Source organism: Anser anser, assembly GCF_964211835.1.
Source record: "Anser anser genome assembly, chromosome: 7".
Classification (NCBI taxonomy): Eukaryota; Metazoa; Chordata; class Aves; order Anseriformes; family Anatidae; genus Anser; species Anser anser.
Genome location: NC_139727.1, coordinates 41792662 through 41811699, shown reverse-complemented (window position 1 = coordinate 41811699; position 19038 = coordinate 41792662). Strand labels below are relative to the sequence as shown.

General features: G+C 51.7%; 1 protein-coding gene across 32 annotated transcripts; it reads right to left on the bottom strand.

The window, feature by feature from the left end:
• Window positions 1-240: 240 nt before the first annotated feature.
• Window positions 241-17704, bottom strand: LOC310902189 (uncharacterized protein). Of its 32 annotated transcripts, none has more exons than XM_083843337.1 (29): window positions 16543-16690; window positions 16348-16402; window positions 15896-15996; window positions 14564-14674; window positions 14393-14445; window positions 14263-14310; window positions 14109-14159; window positions 13886-14022; window positions 13631-13752; window positions 13420-13512; window positions 13207-13260; window positions 13012-13106; window positions 11795-11862; window positions 11577-11629; window positions 11093-11325; window positions 10847-10916; window positions 6775-6901; window positions 6633-6691; window positions 6452-6511; window positions 6297-6362; window positions 5837-5928; window positions 5085-5214; window positions 4842-4905; window positions 4647-4701; window positions 2839-4295; window positions 2669-2721; window positions 2185-2592; window positions 1938-2008; window positions 241-538 (listed from the first exon to the last, which is right to left on the bottom strand). In XM_083843337.1, exons 16-19 carry the CDS (start codon window positions 10861-10863, stop codon window positions 6457-6459), a joined length of 258 nt encoding a protein of 85 aa, XP_083699463.1. In that variant the 5' UTR covers window positions 10864-10916; window positions 11093-11325; window positions 11577-11629; window positions 11795-11862; window positions 13012-13106; window positions 13207-13260; window positions 13420-13512; window positions 13631-13752; window positions 13886-14022; window positions 14109-14159; window positions 14263-14310; window positions 14393-14445; window positions 14564-14674; window positions 15896-15996; window positions 16348-16402; window positions 16543-16690; the 3' UTR covers window positions 241-538; window positions 1938-2008; window positions 2185-2592; window positions 2669-2721; window positions 2839-4295; window positions 4647-4701; window positions 4842-4905; window positions 5085-5214; window positions 5837-5928; window positions 6297-6362; window positions 6452-6456. The 32 variants fall into 32 exon arrangements, 29 of the variants coding, with proteins under 29 accessions (XP_083699463.1, XP_083699464.1, XP_083699461.1 ...); XM_083843338.1 differs by having other exon boundaries at window positions 6301-6362; XM_083843335.1 differs by having other exon boundaries at window positions 6297-6350.
• Between the last annotated feature and the right edge of the window lie 1334 nt (window positions 17705-19038).

Below are 19038 nucleotides of genomic sequence, written 5' to 3'. Positions count from 1 at the left end.
AAGACCCTAACCCTAAAAACCCTATCAACACTATAACCACAAAATATTTTAAAACCTTAACACACCAACCCCCAACCCCTAACCCTTATAACTCCAGCCCTAACAACCTTAAAATCCTAACCCTAAACCCTGGAAACCCTAACCCTGAAACCCAACCCTAGTGCCTTAGCCCTGAAACCTTAAAACTGTAACACCTTGTTAGAAACACTCTGTAACCAATAACATAGGCTCAGGCAAGGATCTCAGTGAAGTAGCATTTTTATTCACGATGCAATGGCAGGCGTCCCACAAACTACCTACTAGTTCCATAACACAGTTTTTATAAATTTTTTTTTCCTCTCGGTGACCGGGACCCTCCCCAGTATCCCCATTGACTGGGTAATCCAGGTTCACAATCTATCCAGTGCTTCACTGAAAATACACAGCTGCTGGCCTGTTACAAGTCAATTTTCTTTTTTCCTTGACTGTTTTCCTCTTTGAGGTGGTGATGTTTCTTACACCGTGATTTCCACCCAATTGCTCTAAGGATTCTGGTTGTCTGCATTTCACAAGGTTGTCTGGTAAGCTTTCTTCTCACTGCAAGCATATCTCAATACCACCTTCCTTCCCTCTAAACAAGGTAACTCTGTGCAAAAACATTTTTATTCCCACAACCTTGATCCCCTTACCCTAAAATCCTTATTCCCTTTAACCCTAACAACTCTAACCACAACCCTAACCCTTCATATCAACCCCCCGACGCTAATGACACTGACTAATGATCCAAACCCCAAACTGCCCCTAACCCCAGGCAACCGACAAAGAAACTGACACAAAGCTGAAAACTACAAAAAAGGCAAAACCCTGGATACAGACCCCAAATCACAAACACGCGACCAAAATGCTACAGAAAAGCCCCAGACGCAGGCCCCAAGCACTACAGCTAGGCCCCAGAAGCTCAAGACACATCCCAAAGCCAAAATGCAAGCCCCAAACGCTACAGAAAAGCCCCCAAACACCAGACGCAGGCTGCAGAAGTCTACAAGCAGGCCACAACCCACCCCCAGACGCAGGCCCCAAGCCCCAGCCCCAGCCCCCACGCCCCAGACTCAGGCCCCAAAGGTGTACAACCAGCTCCCAACTGCCCCCCTCAAAGGGAGGCTCCAAAGCCCGCCAGAGGACCCTAGAGTGTACAAGCAGCTCCCAACCCCCCCGGCACAGGCCCCAACCCCCCCCAGACACAGGCCCCAAAGGTATACAAGGAACTCCCCGCCCTCCCCAGAGGCACGCCCCAAAGGTGTACAAACAGCCGCAACCCCCCAAGACCCAGACCCCTACAGCATAGAAGCAGCTCCCAACCCCCCCCCCCCGAGGCAAGCCCCAAAGCCCCATAGAGGGAAGCCCCTAGCATGTACAAGCAACTCACAACCCCCCCCAGCTGCAGGCCCCAAAAGTGTACAAGCAGCTCCCAACTCCTCAAACGTGGGCACCTACAGTGGACAAGCACCTCTCAACCAGCCCCCCCAGCTGCAGACCCCAAAGCTGTACAAGCAGCTACAAACCATGCCCAAGGCAGGACCCTGCAGTGTACAAGCAGCTCCCAACCCCCCCCCCCCAGATACAAGTCCCAAAGATGTACAAGCAGCTCCCAACCCACTCCAGACGCAAGTCAAAAAGGTGTACAAGCAGCTCCCAACCCCCACAGATACAGATCCCTACATTGTAGGAGCAGCTTCCAACCCCCCCCAGATGCAGGCCCTGACACTCCCCCCCCCCCAAAACACAGTCCCCAAAGGTGTACAAGCAGCTCCACACACCCCCAAGACACAGGCCCCAAAAGCCTAAACATATGCCAAGAAACTACTAATGCAGGTGCCAAATGCTACAGACAGGCCCAAAAGCACAGGCACACGCCCCAGATGCTCGAGGCCGAGATGTAACTTGGCTTTCTGAATTACTGGAAAGCAGCTTTCATTCTCAGCGAGGTGTGCGCAGGCTAGACAGGATGGGGCTTCAGGCACCTCTTCACCTGTGGAAACACACTGCCATCAGGAACTAACATGCCAGACAAGCTTTTTCTGTTAAAACACCCTTCTCAGATGCCCTGCGGCATTCAAGTGACCTGCTTTGCTCCGATTCTAAAGACTAGTGTCACAGCCCACCTTGCCTGTGGCACCTGACCAACAGAAGAGAAAGCAACCATACCGTTTGGAAACCGTCACTGCACGTGCCGCTCCTTGATGCTCTGTAACCTCTTCTCAAATCCTCAGCCACTTCTGTGTAGAGCCTGCCATGGCACCTGCAAAGCAAGATGGATACCCTTCACAGTCACCTTGCGCAACTTGGCCATTCTGCTCCAACCCCACTCACGACCAGCCTGCCCTTCTCGTGCTACTCTTCAGAGTGCAGCTTGGCCCCTCTGAGTCTGTGCAAGGCACCTGCGAAAGAAAAAGAAAAGCATAGGCCGCGGCAGCATCCAAAGCCGCAGCACAGCTAGGACAGGTACTCTCACCTGCTCCCTTACTCTGCCCCCTCACCTGCCCTCGAGGCAGATGCTTCCATCTGCTCTCTTAAGCCAGCTACAACACCTCTGGAATATAAACAGGACTTTAACTGTATGTTGTGTAGTTAAGTAACTGCAGTGACAACCGCACCCCTAAAATAACTGCTACATCTGTTCATCGCTCACCTTGCCAAAACCAGCTCTGGTTGTGAAGTCCCAGGTTGTACCCTGTGTTTCAGCTTAAACAAATGAAAACAGAAGATAAATCATTCAGATGCCAGCATTAGCACCCATCCCTCAACAACACAAGGGACCCCATGGCTAATTTTATCATTTCAAAACAGCAGCCCCCTTGCCTCAGCACCCGGAAAGTAGATCAAGCCAGTCACCGGGTTGCCTACCGAGTCCTTGACAGTTCCAAAAGGAGCTCTTTCCTGTGACCAGTTCCTCCTAAGGTTTACCCCTCTACTGGGGAGGGGAACAAAATACAAACAAAAAATCAAAACCCCACATCTGCGAGCTTTCAAGATTCAATGATAGACCTCTCCTCTAGCACTACTCAAGCACTATGCAAACAGCTGCTCGCAAGCAGCTCAGGTCTCCCCCTCCACATTTGCCAAACACCACGGAGATGACTCTGTGCCAGCTGCCCTTCAGTACGTGCCCAGAGGCAGCCCGGATGTCTTTGCCAAAACACTCCGGACAATGTATTAGTACACCGATGGACCGCCACATTAGTTACCATCACTAACTGCCAGGCAGGACAGCTCCAGGCCAAACACACACACAGGCACGCTACAAACGTTACGAACAAAACACAGAACACAAGGCGCAAAAACAAAGAGGACTCCCAGAGGGAAGCCCTACAGCGACAGCTAGTCAGAACAGGTGCCCTACAGCAGACCCAAGGAGAGACTCAAATGTCACGACATGCGACTGGAAGCAACTGCCAGAACTGGGATGACGGAGGCATAAAAAGCCTGCCTTCAAGGCAAGAGACCAGAAGGATGGGGAGTGCAAACCCCAGAAGAAAAATGCTTCGGAAATGAACTCCCAAGACAGAGCTCCTGATGAAGCCCACACGACTTCCGCAACAGCGAGGATGGAAACAGATGCCATCTGAAACCGAATATGATGCACAAGACCTGAAACACATCTGCGCTTTAGGCTGTGACTGCAAGACAAGATGTGCTCAGATCAGCCCTACGATGATGAAACAAGCATTTAGGACCTTTGGTGTGGCTAACAAGTTGCCCATCTAATCTGTCCAGTGGAAAAAGGCAATGAGGATATCAAGACCTGAGGAGCGCGTAACATATGATGATCACATCAAGAAACATTTGATACTAAAAAATTACACGCACAGAAGAAATGATCTCTTTAAGCTCCCACTGCAAGACAAGAAATGCTCAGCTTCCGATTGAGCATCAGCATTATTCCAGTGAGGTCAAGTGTTCAACACCCTCAGGACGGCTTCCCCAGGGCCTGCCAAGCACCAGGAGCAACAGCACAGACAACACAGAACACAGACACCAAGCTAGAACTGCCCTGCCTGGCACGTGCTCAAGCCCTACCTGATAGAACCTCACACCCCCACACACTCTGTCTGACCGTGATCAATCCTAAAAGGCCCCATCCACAGCAATGACTTAAAAGCACAGACCCTCACCCTATGTGTGCATTCAAAACCCGAAAGCAAACATAGCACTTGCCCCACAACTTAGCTTGGGAATGACGGGAGGCAGGTTCCATCCTCATCAAGGAACACGAAGGCTAGCCAGGACATTGCTTCCGGCACGAGGCTCCTCTTCACCTGCAGAAATAAAGTGCCATCGGGCACTGGCACACCAGCCAAACTTCTTCCAGTGAAACACCCACCTCAAAAACAAAACAGTAGTCCACTGACCTGCTCTGCTACTGAAGTCAGATAGACCAACTCGAGACAACTGCCCGCCTTCCCCTGCCAACCACCCCCAAACACACAGTATTTGCGCCTGGACTTAATTCTCAGGGGTCACAATCCATCCTCAAGGTGGACCACAGAGGCCAACTAGGATGTTCCCAGTATCTTCTTCGTCCCCGGAAAAGAGGAGTCACCCAAAGGTGGGACCAATAGACTACCAGATCAAAAACAATGCCCTTTTCCCAACTTTTCTCCACTCACCTTCCTGATCCAGGCTTAGCGCTTCCATTTACTGTGCTGAGCCAAGGTCACGTAGCTTAGACCAAGGAGAAAGAACAAACAAAAATGACAATCCACAAAACAGTCTATACCCACTCCTCTTCTTTCCTCCCCTACCCCAACAGCCAAGAAGCCCCAGACCCACGTTCCCCAACCCAGTACCACCGCTTCGCTCACCTAACATCCCAAGGAGATGCATCACCCTCGTGCCTCATTCAAGTGTCCGTGCCCATGCCCTGGGCTACAAGAAACAAAAAGAGAAGGTCATATCCGTGATGGACATGCAAACAGTACAGCTCCTTGCAGAGGACTCAAACACAGAGACAAGAGCCAGAAAAAAAAAAACACACCCTCAGGTCCACAAATACCAAAAGGCCATGAATGCACAGCAGCCCAAACAGGGGTAATCACAGACTTAACCTTTACAGATGAGAACGGTGACCCTGCTCAGTCTTTCCATAATACTGAACTTATGTGGTCAAGCCCCTTCTGATGCGTACTGAAGCTCCTTGTGAAGCCTCTGGACAGTTATGCAAATGGCTTGATATACCTAGAGATTAAAAGGTAACTCAAAAAAAAGGAACCGTACCCCACCATTTCCCAAAAACAAGTTGGCCGGCAACACCTCCTAAGCATACCTCTATTACGTGAATTCCAAGCACTTAAAAATCTAGAAGGCTGCAACGTCTAAAGGCTCTACAGCCACACAAACCACAGGCAAAAGCTCCAAAACTATAACAAACTGTCCCTAACCCTGAAAAAGACTACCCCTTACACGCCTACTGCTGCTCTTTTCAGATGCATGCTTACACATGGAGCTTCGATGATACTTATCTCCTAAACCCTGCTCCATCACTTTGCCACCAAGGTTGTAACTTTGATAATATTTGCCTTAATTCTGCAGAAATCATAAGGAACCCAGAACCACAAAGCAAACACACAAAGTAACATTGACATCCTATCCATAAACATGCTATAACAATTACTCACCTGAAGAAGAGCTGCATACAATACAGGCACCTATTACTAGATTGGTTTACTCTAACAGGTCCTACTAGTTGTTACCCCACAAAGATGGGCGTACCGGTCTCTACGTCGAAACGCATCAGTCTGTAGACTCTGACCCACCTAAAGACCCCTGCAACTGACTGAAGGAGAAACAAAGCACTTACCCCAAAGTGCAGCCCAGGCAGAATGAGCTCTCTGATGGGATGCCTGCGACTCAATTACCACTAGGCCCTGCCTGGGACCCAAAGCCAATCACCTGGGAAAGGGGAGGGGCAAAGCACAAAGTAGAAAGAGGAGAAGCAACACCTGTGGTTTATGTATCTATTTATACGTCTTAGCTCAACAGCATGCAGGGTGCAGACAAGAGAACTGGGTTGTTTCTAGAAGCAACAATCCCCATATTTTAGCTTCAGCTTTGAATATTGAAAGCTTTTCTCCTCTACAACACCTTTCTCAGGAACCAAACAGCATTCCAGTGACCTGCTTTGCTCCTATTCTAAAGCCTATCACAGCCCACCTTGCCTGTGGCACCTGATAAACAGAAGAGAAAGCAACCACAGCAGCAAAAGCCACTGCACCCTCAGGACAGTTACTCTCATCCCCTCCTTTACCTCAGCCGCTTACCTACCCCACATGGCAGATGCTTCCACCTGTTCTCTGAAGCCGCCTATAGCACCTCTAAAAGAGAAACTGGAATTTTACTCTATTTGATGTAGTTAAAAAAAATTGCAACGACAGCCGCACCCCAAAAATAACAGCTACCTCTGCTCATCACTCACCAGAGTCACTCCAGAGGTAGCTCGGGTCGTGACATCCTGTACTGCACACTGCGTTTCAGCCTGAACAAAGGAAAACACAGTCAGAAGACAAACATTCAGCTGACAGCATTAGCACCCGTCCCTCAACAACAGAAGTCACCCCATATTTAATGTTTTTGTTTTAAAACAGCAGTCCACTTGCCTCTGTACCTGCAAGTTAGATCCAAGCTCGAAAGGAACGGCCACCATCACCCATGCCACCTGGGAACACAGAAGGACAAAATGACCGCTGTGCTTGCAAGCCACCACCTGCCACATTGCTCCTCTGTCCCAAACAGCCTCACCTCAGAGGGAAACACCTGACTGTCTTCCCTTCGCTTCAGATCAGGGATCACCAGGCTGATAGAACTCTCACCTTCCCTCACTGCTCCGTGACACGGGGATTTCCCTGTCCAAGACTGCACGAAGCACCTGCAGAGACGAGAGAAAAGCACACCCTGAGGCACCTCACAGCCGCAGCGTACCTGCTGCAATACCTCTCTCTTCCCAGCTCCTTTACTTCAGCTCCTCACCAGCTCTGAGATTCTTCGCTTCAGTTTCCCCATTGACTGGGTAATCCAGGTTCACAATCTATCCAGTGCTTCACTGAAAATACACAGCTGCTGGCCTGTTACAAGTCAATTTTCTTTTTTCCTTGACTGTTTTCCTCTTTGAGGTGGTGATGTTTCTTACACCGTGATTTCCACCCAATTGCTCTAAGGATTCTGGTTGTCTGCATTTCACAAGGTTGTCTGGTAAGCTTTCTTCTCACTGCAAGCATATCTCAATACCACCTTCCTTCCCTCTAAACAAGGTAACTCTGTGCAAAAACATTTTTATTCCCACAACCTTGATCCCCTTACCCTAAAATCCTTATTCCCTTTAACCCTAACAACTCTAACCACAACCCTAACCCTTCATATCAACCCCCCGACGCTAATGACACTGACTAATGATCCAAACCCCAAACTGCCCCTAACCCCAGGCAACCGACAAAGAAACTGACACAAAGCTGAAAACTACAAAAAAAGGCAAAACCCTGGATACAGACCCCAAATCACAAACACGTGACCAAAATGCTACAGAAAAGCCCCAGACGCAGGCCCCAAGCACTACAGCTAGGCCCCAGAAGCTCAAGACACATCCCAAAGCCAAAATGCAAGCCCCAAACGCTACAGAAAAGCCCCCAAACACCAGACACCCTCCCCAGAGGCACGCCCCAAAGGTGTACAAACAGCCCCAACCCCCCAAGACCCAGACCCCTACAGCATAGAAGCAGCTCCCAACCCCACCCCCCCAAGGCAGGCCCTAACAGTGTGCAAGCAGCTCCCCCCCCCCCAGATGCAGGCCCCAAAGGTGTACAAGCAGCTCACAACCACCCCCCCAGAGGCAGGCCCCAACCCCCTCCAGATGCAAGCCCGAAAGGTGTACAACCAGCTCCAACCCCCCCCCCCCCCCCCCAAGACGCAGGCCCCAAGCCCCCCCAGACACAGGCCCCAAAGGTGTACAAGCAACTCCCCACCCTCCCTCCCCAGAGGCAGGCCCCAAAGGTGTACAACCAGCACCCGACCCCTCCACACATGCAAGCCCCAAAGCTGCACAAGCAGCTCCAAACCTCCCCCCCATCCCAGGCGTCCTGTGTACGAGCAGCTCCCAACCCCCCCCCCCCCAACGCAGGCTCCTATACTGTACAACCAGCTCTGAACCCCCCCACTCCCCAGACACAGGCACCAAGCCCCCGCAGAGGCAGGCCCCAAGGGTGTGCAAGCAGCTCACAACCACCCCCCCAATCCAGAGGCAGGCCCCAACCCCCCCCAGATGCAAGCCCCAAAGGTGCAGAAGCAGCTCCAAACCTCCCCCCCCCCCCAACCCAGGCTTCCAGTGTACGAGAAGCTTCCAACCCCCCCCCAACGCAGGCTCCTACACTACAACCAGCTCTGAACCCCCCACACACACTCACCAGACGCAGGCACCAAGCCCCCGCAGAGGCAGGCCCCAAGGGTGTGCAAGCAGCTCATAACAACACCCCCCCCCCCCCCAGAGGCAGGCCCCAAAGCCCCATAGAGGGAAGCCCCTAGCGTGTACAAGCAACTCATAACCCTCCCCAGAGGCACGCCCCAAAGCTGTAAAAACAGCCCCAACCCCCCAAGTCCCAGACCCCTACAGCATAAAAGCAGCTCCCAACCCCACCCCCAAGGCACATGCCCCAACCCCCGCCCCCCCAAGGCAGGCCCTAACAGTGTACAAGCAGCTCCCAACCCCCTCCAGATGCAAGCCCTAAAGATGTACAAGCAGCTCCCAACCCCCCCCAGATGCAAGTCCCAGAGGTGTACACGCAGCTCCCAACCCCCCCCAGATGCAAGCCCGAAAGGTGCACAAGCAGCTCCAAACCTCCCCCCCAACCCAGGCGTCTAGTGCACGAGCAGCTGCCAACCCCCCCCCAACGTAGGCTCTTATACTGTACAACCAGCTCTGAACCCCCCCACTCCCCAGACACAGGCACCAAGCCCCCGCAGAGGCAGGCCCCGAGGGTGCACAAGCAGCTCCAAACCTCCCCCCCCCCCCCCCCCAACCCAGGCTTCCAGTGTACGAGCAGCTTCCAACCCCCCCTCAACGCAGGCTCCTACACTACAACGAGCTCTGAACCCCCCCCCCCCCACTCACCAGACGCAGGCACCAAGCCCCCGCAGAGGCAGGCCCCAAGGGTGTGCAAGCAGCTCACAACAACCCCCCCCTCCCCCAGAGGCAGGCCCCAAAGCCCCATAGAGGGAAGCCCCTAGCGTGTACAAGCAACTCATAACCCTCCCCAGAGGCACGCTCCAAAGGTGTAAAAACAGCCGCAACCCCCCAAGACACAGACCCCTACAGCATAAAAGCAGCTCCCAACCCCCCCCGCAAGGCAGGCCCTAACAGTGTACAAGCAGCTCCCAACCCCCTCCAGTTGCAAGCCCGAAAGATGTACAAGCAGCTCCCAACCCCCCCCCCCCAGATGCAAGTCCCAGAGGTGTACAAGCAGCTCCCAAACCCCCCCAGATGCAAGTCCCAAAGGTGCACAAGCAGCTCCAAACCTCCCCCCCCAACCCAGGCGTCCAGTGTACGAGCAGCTCCCAACCCCCCCCCCCCCCAACGCAGGCTCCTATACTGTACAACCAGCTCTGAACCCCCCCACTCCCCAGACACAGGCACCAAGCCCCCGCAGAGGCAGGCCCCAAGGGTGTGCAAGCAGCTCCCAACCCCCCCCCCCAGAGGCAGGCCCATAGCCCCATAGAGGGAAGCCCCTAGCGTGTACAAGCAACTCACAACCCTCCCCAGAGGCACGCCCCAAAGGTGTACAAACAGCCCCAACCCCCCAAGACCCAGACCCCTACAGCATAAAAGCAGCTCCCAACCCCACCCCCAAGGCAGGCCCTAACAGTGTACAAGCAGCTCCCAACCCCCTCCAGATGCAAGCCCTAAAGATGTACAAGCAGCTCACAACCCCCCCCAGAGGCAAGCCCCAAAGGTGCAGAAGCAGCTCCAAACCTCCCCCCCCAACCCAGGCTTCCAAGTGTACGAGCAGCTCCCAACCCCCCCCAACGCAGGCTCCTATACTGTACAACCAGCTCTGAACCCCCCCCCCCCCACTCACCAGACGCAGGCACCAAGCCCCCGCAGAGGCAGGCCCCAAGGGTGTGCAAGCAGCTCACAACAACCCCCCCCCCCCAAGAGGCAGGCCCCAAAGCCCCATAGAGGGAAGCCCCTAGCATGTACAAGCAACTCACAACCCCCCCCAGCTGCAGGCCCCAAAAGTGTACAAGCAGCTCCCAACTCCTCAAACGTGGGCACCTACAGTGGACAAGCACCTCTCAACCACCCCCCAGCTGCAGACCCCAAAGCTGTACAAGCAGCTACAAACCATGCCCAAGGCAGGACCCTGCAGTGTACAAGCAGCTCCCAACCCCCCCCCAGATGCAAGTCCCAAAGGTGGACAAGCAGCTCCCAACCCCCTCCAGATGCAGATCCCTGCATTGTACAAGCAGCTCCCAACACCCACCCCCAAACGCAAGCCCATACTGTGTACAAGCAGCTCCCAACCCCCACAGATACAGATCCCTACATTGTAGGAGCAGCTTCCAACCCCCCCAGATGCAGGCCCTGACACCCTCCAGACACAGTCCCCAAAGGTGTTCAAGCAACTTCCAACCCCCCGCCCCCCAGATGCAAGCCCCAAAGGTGTACAAGCAGCTCCACACCCCCCCCCAAGACACAGGCCCCAAAAGCCTAAACATATGCCAAGAAACTACTAATGCAGGTGCCAAATGCTACAGACAGGCCCAAAAGCACAGGCACACGCCCCAGATGCTCGAGGCCGAGATGTAACTTGGCTTTCTGAATTACTGGAAAGCAGCTTTCATTCTCAGCGAGGTGTGCGCCGCTAGACAGGATGGGGCTTCAGGCACCTCTTCACCTGTGGAAACACACTGCCATCAGGCACTGCCATGCCAAACAAGCTTTTTCTGTTAAAACACCTTTCTCAGATGCCCTGCGGCATTCAAGTGACCTGCTTTGCTCCGATTCTAAAGACTAGTGTCACAGCCCACCTTGCCTGTGGCACCTGACCAACAGAAGAGAAAGCAACCATACCGTTTGGAAACCGTCACTGCACGTGCCGCTCCTTGATGCTCTGTAACCTCTTCTCAAATCCTCAGCCACTTCTGTGTAGAGCCTGCCATGGCACCTGCAAAGCAAGATGGATACCCTTCACAGTCACCTTGCGCAACTTGGCCATTCTGCTCCAACCCCACTCACGACCAGCCTGCCCTTCTTGTGCTGCTCTTCAGAGTGCAGCTTGGCCCCTCTGAGTCTGTGCAAGGCACCTGCGAAAGAAAAAGAAAAGCATAGGCCGTGGCAGCATCCAAAGCCACAGCACAGCTAGGACAGGTACTCTCACCTGCTCCCTTACTCTGCCCCCTCACCTGCCCTCGAGGCAGATGCTTCCATCTGCTCTCTTAAGCCAGCTACAACACCTCTGGAATATAAACAGGACTTTAACTGTATTTTGTGTAGTTAAGTAACTGCAGTGAGAACCGCACCCCTAAAATAACTGCTGCATCTGTTCATCGCTCACCTTGCCAAAACCAGCTCTGGTCGTGAAGTCCCAGGTTGTACCCTGTGTTTCAGCTTAAACAAATGAAAACAGTCAGAAGATAATCATTCAGATGCCAGCATTAGCACCCATCCCTCAACAACACAAGGGACCCCATGGCTAATTTTATCATTTCAAAACAGCAGCCCCCTTGCCTCAGCACCCGGAATGTAGATCAAGCCAGTCACCGGGTTGCCTACCGAGTCCTTGACAGTTCCAAAAGGAGCTCTTTCCTGTGACCAGTTCCTCCTAAGGTTTACCCCTCCTACTGGGGAGGGGAACAAAATACAAACAAAAAATCAAAACCCCACATCTGCGAGCTTTCAAGATTCAATGATAGACCTCTCCTCTAGCACTACTCAAGCACTATGCAAACAGCTGCTCGCAAGCAGCTCAGGTCTCCCCCTCCACATTTGCCAAACACCACGGAGATGACTCTGTGCCAGCTGCCCTTCAGTACGTGCCCAGAGGCAGCCCGGATGTCTTTGCCAAAACACTCCGGACAATGTATTAGTACACCGATGGACCGCCACATTAGTTACCATCACTAACTGCCAGGCAGGACAGCTCCAGGCCAAACACACACACAGGCACGCTACAAACGTTACGAACAAAACACAGAACACAAGGCGCAAAAAAAGGACTCCCAGAGGGAAGCCCTACAGCTAGTCAGAACAGGTGCCCTGCAGCAGACCCAAGGAGAGATTCAAATGTCACGACATGCGACTGGAAGCAACTGCCAGAACTGGGATGATGGAGGCATAAAAAGCCTGCCTTTAAGACAAGAGACCAGAAGGATGGGGAGCGCGAACCCCAGAAGAAATCTCTTAGGAAATGAATTCCCAAGCAAGAGCTCCTGATGCGACCCAGATGACTTCTGCAAGAGTGAGGATGGAAACAGATGCCATCTGAAACCGAATATGATGCACAAGACCTGAAACACATCTGCGCTTTAAGCTGCGACTGCAAGACAAGAAGTGCTCGGATCAGACCCATGATGACAAAACAAGCATTTAGGACCTTTGGTACGGCTAACAAGTTGCCTTTCTAGTCTGTCCAGTGCAAAAAGCAATGAGGATATCAAGACCTCAGGAGCACATAACATGATCATCACATCAAGAAACGTTTGATACAAAGACCCAATGAGTGCATGACACAGAACACACACTGCAGAAGCAGCACTACAAGACAAATAAACAGATGGGAACTGTCCTGCCTGGCACATGCACTCACACTACAAAATACCCCCTGCTCCTTCTATTAGCCTGGTGACCCAGCCTCAAGCAGCCTGAAGGTGACCCAGCCTGAACCACCCTCACAGTGGCACCAAGTATATTCAGCCGGCTGGCTCCATGCTGCTCCGGCTCCCAGCTCCCATCAGCCACACCACATATGCAAATACCAGGTGCCCCTCAACTTAGCTCTCAGATTGCTGGATGGTAAATTCCCTCCACCTCAAGAAATGCACAGACACTGAGAGACATCTTAGTCCATGGCCAGGCTCATCATCATCTGCAAAAACAGCGTACCAGCATTCACTAGCACACCGGCCCTGATGCCCACCTCCTCCGCAATACTGACTACCACTGAAGCAACATACGGTTGTGCTCACCCGTTCCTCTCTGAGTCCAAGCTCCAACAGTACAGCCAGTATCACCCACACCACCTGGGAAAACAAAGGGATAAAATGATCGTTGTGTTCTCAAGTAATCACCCACCACACTGCTCCTCTATCCCACCCAGCCTCACCTCAGACCCTCAGCAGATTCTGAGGAAGGCCTGCTGCAGCACCTGCTAAAACAGGGGAAACACTTCAAGGACTTGCCTTAGGGGGACCTTGCTTAGGGACACTGACTGGGCTGACGACACTCTCGTCTTTCCTCAGCACTCCACAATGTGGGGATTCACCTCTCCAAGGCTGCAGGAAGCACCCACAAAAGAAAAAAAAGAAAAGGCAGATCCTCAGGCACCTTACAGGCACAGCCTACCTGCTGCAATACCTCTCTTTCACTAGCTCTTTTTCTTCAGCTGCTCACATGCTCCAACTCGGCCGGGCCGGCACCACAGACTGGTGGTGCTTTCCACACTGCTGGAAAGCAGGTTTTATCCTCAAGGCACGTGCAGGCTAGATGAGATGGGGCTCCAGGCACCTCTTCACCTGTGGAAACACACTGCCATCAGGCACTGCCATGCCAGACAAACTTTTCCTGTTAAAACACCCTTCTCAGATGCCCTGCAGCATTCCAGTGACCTGCTTTGCTCCCATTCTAAAGACTGATGTCACAGCCCACCTTGCCTGTAGCACCTGATCAACAGAAGAGAAAGCAACCACAGCGCTTGGAAACCATCCCTGCATGTACTGCTCCTTGTCACTCTCCGGCCTCATCTCAAATCCTCAGCCACTTCTGTGGAGAGCCTGCCATGGCACCTGCAAAGCAAGACAGAGACCTTTCATAGTCACCTCGTGCTACTTGGCCATTCCGCTCCAACCCAGCTCATGACCAGCCCCCCTACTTAAGCAGCTCTTCAGAATGCAGTTTGCTCCTTTGAGCCTGTGCGAGACACCTGTGAAAGAGGAAGAAAAGCATAGGCTAAGGCAGCATCCTAAGCCACAGCACAGCTAGGACAGTTACTCTCATCTGCTGCCTTACCTCTACCCGCTACCTACCCCGAGGCAGATGCTTCCATCTACCCTCTTAAGCCAGCTACAACACCTCTAAAACAGAAAAGAGGGGTCACTTAGAGTGACAATGACAACCGCAACCCAACTATAACTGCTCCATTTGTTCATCGCTCACCTTGCCAGAGGCAGCTCTGGGTGGGACATCCCAGGTTGTACGCTGTGTTTCAGCTTTAACAAATGAAAACATAGAAGGTAATCATTCAGCTGCCAGCATTAGCACCCATCCCTCAACAACACAAGGGACCCCATGGCTAATTTTATCATTTCAAAACAGCAGCCCCCTTGCCTCGGCACCTCAGAAGTAGATCAAGACAGTCACCGAGCTGCCGAACGAGAGTTTGACAGCTCCAGAAGGAGCTCTTTCCTTTGACCGGTTCCTCCTAAGGTTTCTCTAGGACTGGAGAAAAATAAAAACACTCCACATCTGCGAGCTTTCAAGATTCAATGACAGACCTCTCCTCTAGCACTATTCAAGCACTATGCAAACAGCTGCTCGCAAGCAGCTCAGGTCTCCCCCTCCACATTTGCCAAACACCACGGAGATGACTCTGTGCCAGCTGCCCTTCAGTACGTGCCCAGAGGCAGCCCGGATGTCTTTGCCAAAACACTCCGGACAATGTATTAGTACACCGCCACGTTAGTTACCATCGCTAACTGCCAGGCAGGACAGCTCCAGGCCAAACACACACACAGGCACGCTACAAACGTTACGAACAAAACACAGAACACAAGGCGCAAAAACAAAGAGGACTCCCAGAGGGAAGCCCTACAGCGACAGCTAGTCAGAACAGGTGCTCTGCAGCAGACCCAAGGAGAGACTCAAATGTCACTACATGCGACTGGAAGCAACTGCCAGAACTGGGATGACGGAGGCATAAAAAGCCTGCCTTCAAGGCAAGAGACCAGAAGGATGGGGAGTGCAAACCCCAGAAGAAAAATGCTTCGGAAATGAACTCCCAAGACAGAGCTCCTGATGAAGCCCACATGACTTCCGCAACAGCGAGGATGGAAACAGATGCCATCTGAAACCGAATATGATGCACAAGACCTGAAACACATCTGCGCTTTAAGCTGCGACTGCAAGTCAAGAAGTGCTCAGATCAGCCCTACGATGATGAAACAAGCATTTAGGACCTTTGGTGTGGCTAACAAGTTGCCCATCTAATCTGTCCAGTGGAAAAAGGCAATGAGGATATCAAGACCTGAGGAGCGTGTAACATATGATAATCACATCAAGAAACATTTGATACAAAAAAATTACACGCACAGAAGAAATGATCTCTTTAGGCTCCCACTGCAAGACAAGAAATGCTCAGCTTCCGATTGAGCATCAGCATTATTCCAGTGAGGTCAAGTGTTCAACACCCTCAGGAAGGCTTCCCCAGGGCCTGCCAAGCACCAGGAGCAACAGCACAGCACAGACAACACAGAACACAGACACCAAGCTGGAACTGCCCTGCCTGGCACGTGCTCAAGCCCTACCTGATAGAATCCCACGCCCCCACACACTGTCTGACCGTGATCAATCCTAAAAGGCCCCATCCACAGCAATGACTTAAAAGCACAGACCCTCACCCTATGTGTGCATTCAAAACCCGAAAGCAAACATAGCACTTGCCCCACAACTTAGCTTGGGAATGACGGGAGGCAGGTTCCATCCTCATCAAGGAACACGAAGGCTAGCCAGGACATTGCTTCCGGCACGAGGCTCCTCTTCACCTGCAGAAATAAAGTGCCATCGGGCACTGGCACACCAGCCAAACTTCTTCCAGTGAAACACCCACCTCAAAAACAAAACAGTAGTCCACTGACCTGCTCTGCTACTGAAGTCAGATAGACCAACTCGAGACAACTGCCCGCCTTCCCCTGCCAACCACCCCCAAACACACAGTATTTGCGCCTGGACTTAATTCTCAGGGGTCACAATCCATCCTCAAGGTGGACCACAGAGGCCAACTAGGATGTTCCCAGTATCTTCTTCGTCCCCGGAAAAGAGGAGTCACCCAGAGGTGGGACCAATAGACTACCAAACCAAAACCAATGCCCTTTTCCCAACTTTTCTCCACTCACCTTCCCGATCCAGGCTTAGCGCTTCCATTTACTGTGCTGAGCCAAGGTCACGTAGCTTAGACCAAGGAGAAAGAACAAACAAAAATGACAATCCACAAAACAGTCTATACCCACTCCTCTTCTTTCCTCCCCTACCCCAACAGCCAAGAAGCCCCAGACCCACGTTCCCAAACCCAGTACCACCGCTTCGCTCACCTAACATCCCAAGGAGATGCATCACGCTCCCAGCTCCTCTTGTGCTCCGAGCATCTCCAGCATTTCAGGAACTGGAACCGCTGACGCCTGGCGTGCCTCAGGAACGTGGCAGGAGATATACTCTGCTGTCTCAAGGTGCTTCCAAAGCCTGCATAACAGGCAAAGCAGACTAACACAATCCACTGCCCAACTCAGGGCCCACACTGCCGTCCACTCACCCTCGTGCCTCATTCAAGTGTCCGTGCCCATGCCCTGGGCTACAAGAAACAAAAAGAGAAGGTCATATCCGTGATGGAACCGCAAAGAGTACAGCTCCTTGCAGAGGACTCAAACACAGAGACAAGAGCCAGAAAAAAAAAACACACCCTCAGGTCCACAAATACCAAAAGGCCATGAATGCACAGCAGCCCCAACAGGGGTAATCACAGACTTACCCTTTACAGATGAGAACGGTGACCCTGCTCAGTCTCTCCGTAATACTGCACTTATGCGGTCAAGCCCCTTCTGATGCGTACTGAAGCTCCTTGTGAAGCCTCTGGACAGTTATGCAAATGGCTTGATATACCTAGAGATTAAAAGGTAACTCAAAAAAAAAGGAACCGTACCCCACCATTTCCCAAAAACAAGTTGGCCGGCAACACCTCCTAAGCACACCTCTATTACGTGAATTCCAAGCACTTAAAAATCTAGAAGGCTGCAACGTCTAAAGGCTCTACAGCCACACAAACCACAGGCAAAAGCTCCAAAACTATAACAAACTGTCCCTAACCCTGAAAAAGACTACCCCTTACACGCCTACTGCTACTCTTTTCAGATACATGCTTACACAGGGAGCTTCGATGATACTTATCTCCTAAACCCTGCTCCATCACTTTGCCACCAAGGTTATAACTTTCATAATATTTACCTTAATTCTGCAGAAATCATAAGGGACCCAGAACCACAAAGCAAACACACAAAGTAACATTGACATCCTATCCATAAACATGCTATAACAATTACTCACCTGAAGAAGAGCTGCATGCAATACAGGCACCTATTACTAGATTGGTTTACTCTAACAGATCCTACTAGTTGTTACCTCACAAAGATGGGCGTACCGGTCTCTACTTGGAAACGCATCAGTCCATAGACTCTTAACCACCTACGGAAACCTGCAACTCACTGACGGAGAAACAAAGCACTTACCCCAAAGTGCAGCCCAGGCAGAATGAGCTCTCTGATGGGATGCCTGTGACTCAATGACCACTAGGCCCTCCCTGGAACCCAAAGCCAATCACCTGGGAAAGGGGAGGGGCAAAACACAAGAAAGTAGAAAGAGGAGAAGCAGCAGCTGTGGTTTATTTTTTTTTGCTTCAGCTTTGAATATTGAAATTGAAATTTTGAATATTGAAAGCTTTTCTCCTCTACAACTCCTGTCTCAGGAACCAAACAGCATTCCAGTGACCTGCTTTGCTCCTGTTCCAAAGACTATCACAGCCCACCTTGCCTGTGGGCAAAAAGCCATGCACACACAGCAGCCCCAGCAGGGGTAATCACAGACCTACCCTTTACAGATGAAAAAGGTAACTCTGATACGACCCTGCTCAGTCTCTTGGTAATACTGCGCCTACGTGGTCAAGCCTCTTGTAGTGTGTAATCAGGCTCTTTTTAGTCCTCTGGAGAGTTACACAAGTGGCTTCATACGTCTAGAGATTCAAATATAAATACCATTTGGCCCCGCCCAGCACCCAAACCCAATCACCTGGGAAAGGGGAGGGGCAAAGCACAAGAAAGTAGAAAGAGGCCAGGAGCAACAGCTGTGGTGGTTTCTTTCTTGTTTCTGTTTACTGTGTTGTTGTTTTTTTTTTTTAAATCTGGTTTAGCTCAACAGCATGCAGACTGCAGACAAGAGAACTGGGGTGTTTCTAGAAGCAACAATCCCCATGCTTTTGCTGCAGCTTTGAATATTGAAAGGACAACACGACCAAGCAACTGAAATTTTTTCAGCTGGAATTAGCTCAAACCTTTCTTTACAAAGAAAGAAAAATCTGGGAGCATAACAGATCACGCGTGTTGTGGTTTAACCCGGCTGGCAGCTAAACACCACACAGCCGTTCGCTCACCCTCCCCCCTCCCTCTCTGGGATGGGGGAGAGAAACGGGAAAGTGAAGCCTGTGAGTTGAGATAAAGACAGTTTATTAAGACAGGAAAATAATAATAACAATAATAATAATAATAGTGATAATGGTAATAGTATTAACAATAATAATGTGTAAGAAAACAAGTGATGCACAATGCAATTGCTCACCACCCGCTGACCGATGCCCAGCCTATTCCCGAGCAGCCGGCCCCCCCACCCCGGCCAGCCACCCCTATATATTGTTTAGCATGACGTCAGATGGTATGGAATACCCCTTTGGCCAGTTTGGGTCAGCTGTCCTGGGTCTGTCCCCTCCCAGCTCCTGCTGCACCCCCAGCCTGCTCGCTGGCAGGACAGAGCAAGAAGCCGAAAAG

What these genes read in the sequence shown, in the direction of transcription:
- LOC310902189 (XM_083843323.1), bottom strand. Translation starts at nt 15,941, where the DNA reads ATGAGGATGGAACCTGCCTCCCGTCATTCCCAAGCTAAGTTGTGGG. An exon ending in TTCCCAAGCTAAGTTGTGGG is followed by an intron (nt 11,863 to 15,895) that starts GCAAGTGCTATG and finishes TCCCCTCCCCAG; the next exon opens with TAGGAGGGGTAAACCTTAGG. An exon ending in AGCATCTGCCTCGAGGGCAG is followed by an intron (nt 2,418 to 2,516) that starts GTGAGGGGGCAG and finishes TTTCTTTCGCAG; the next exon opens with GTGCCTTGCACAGACTCAGA.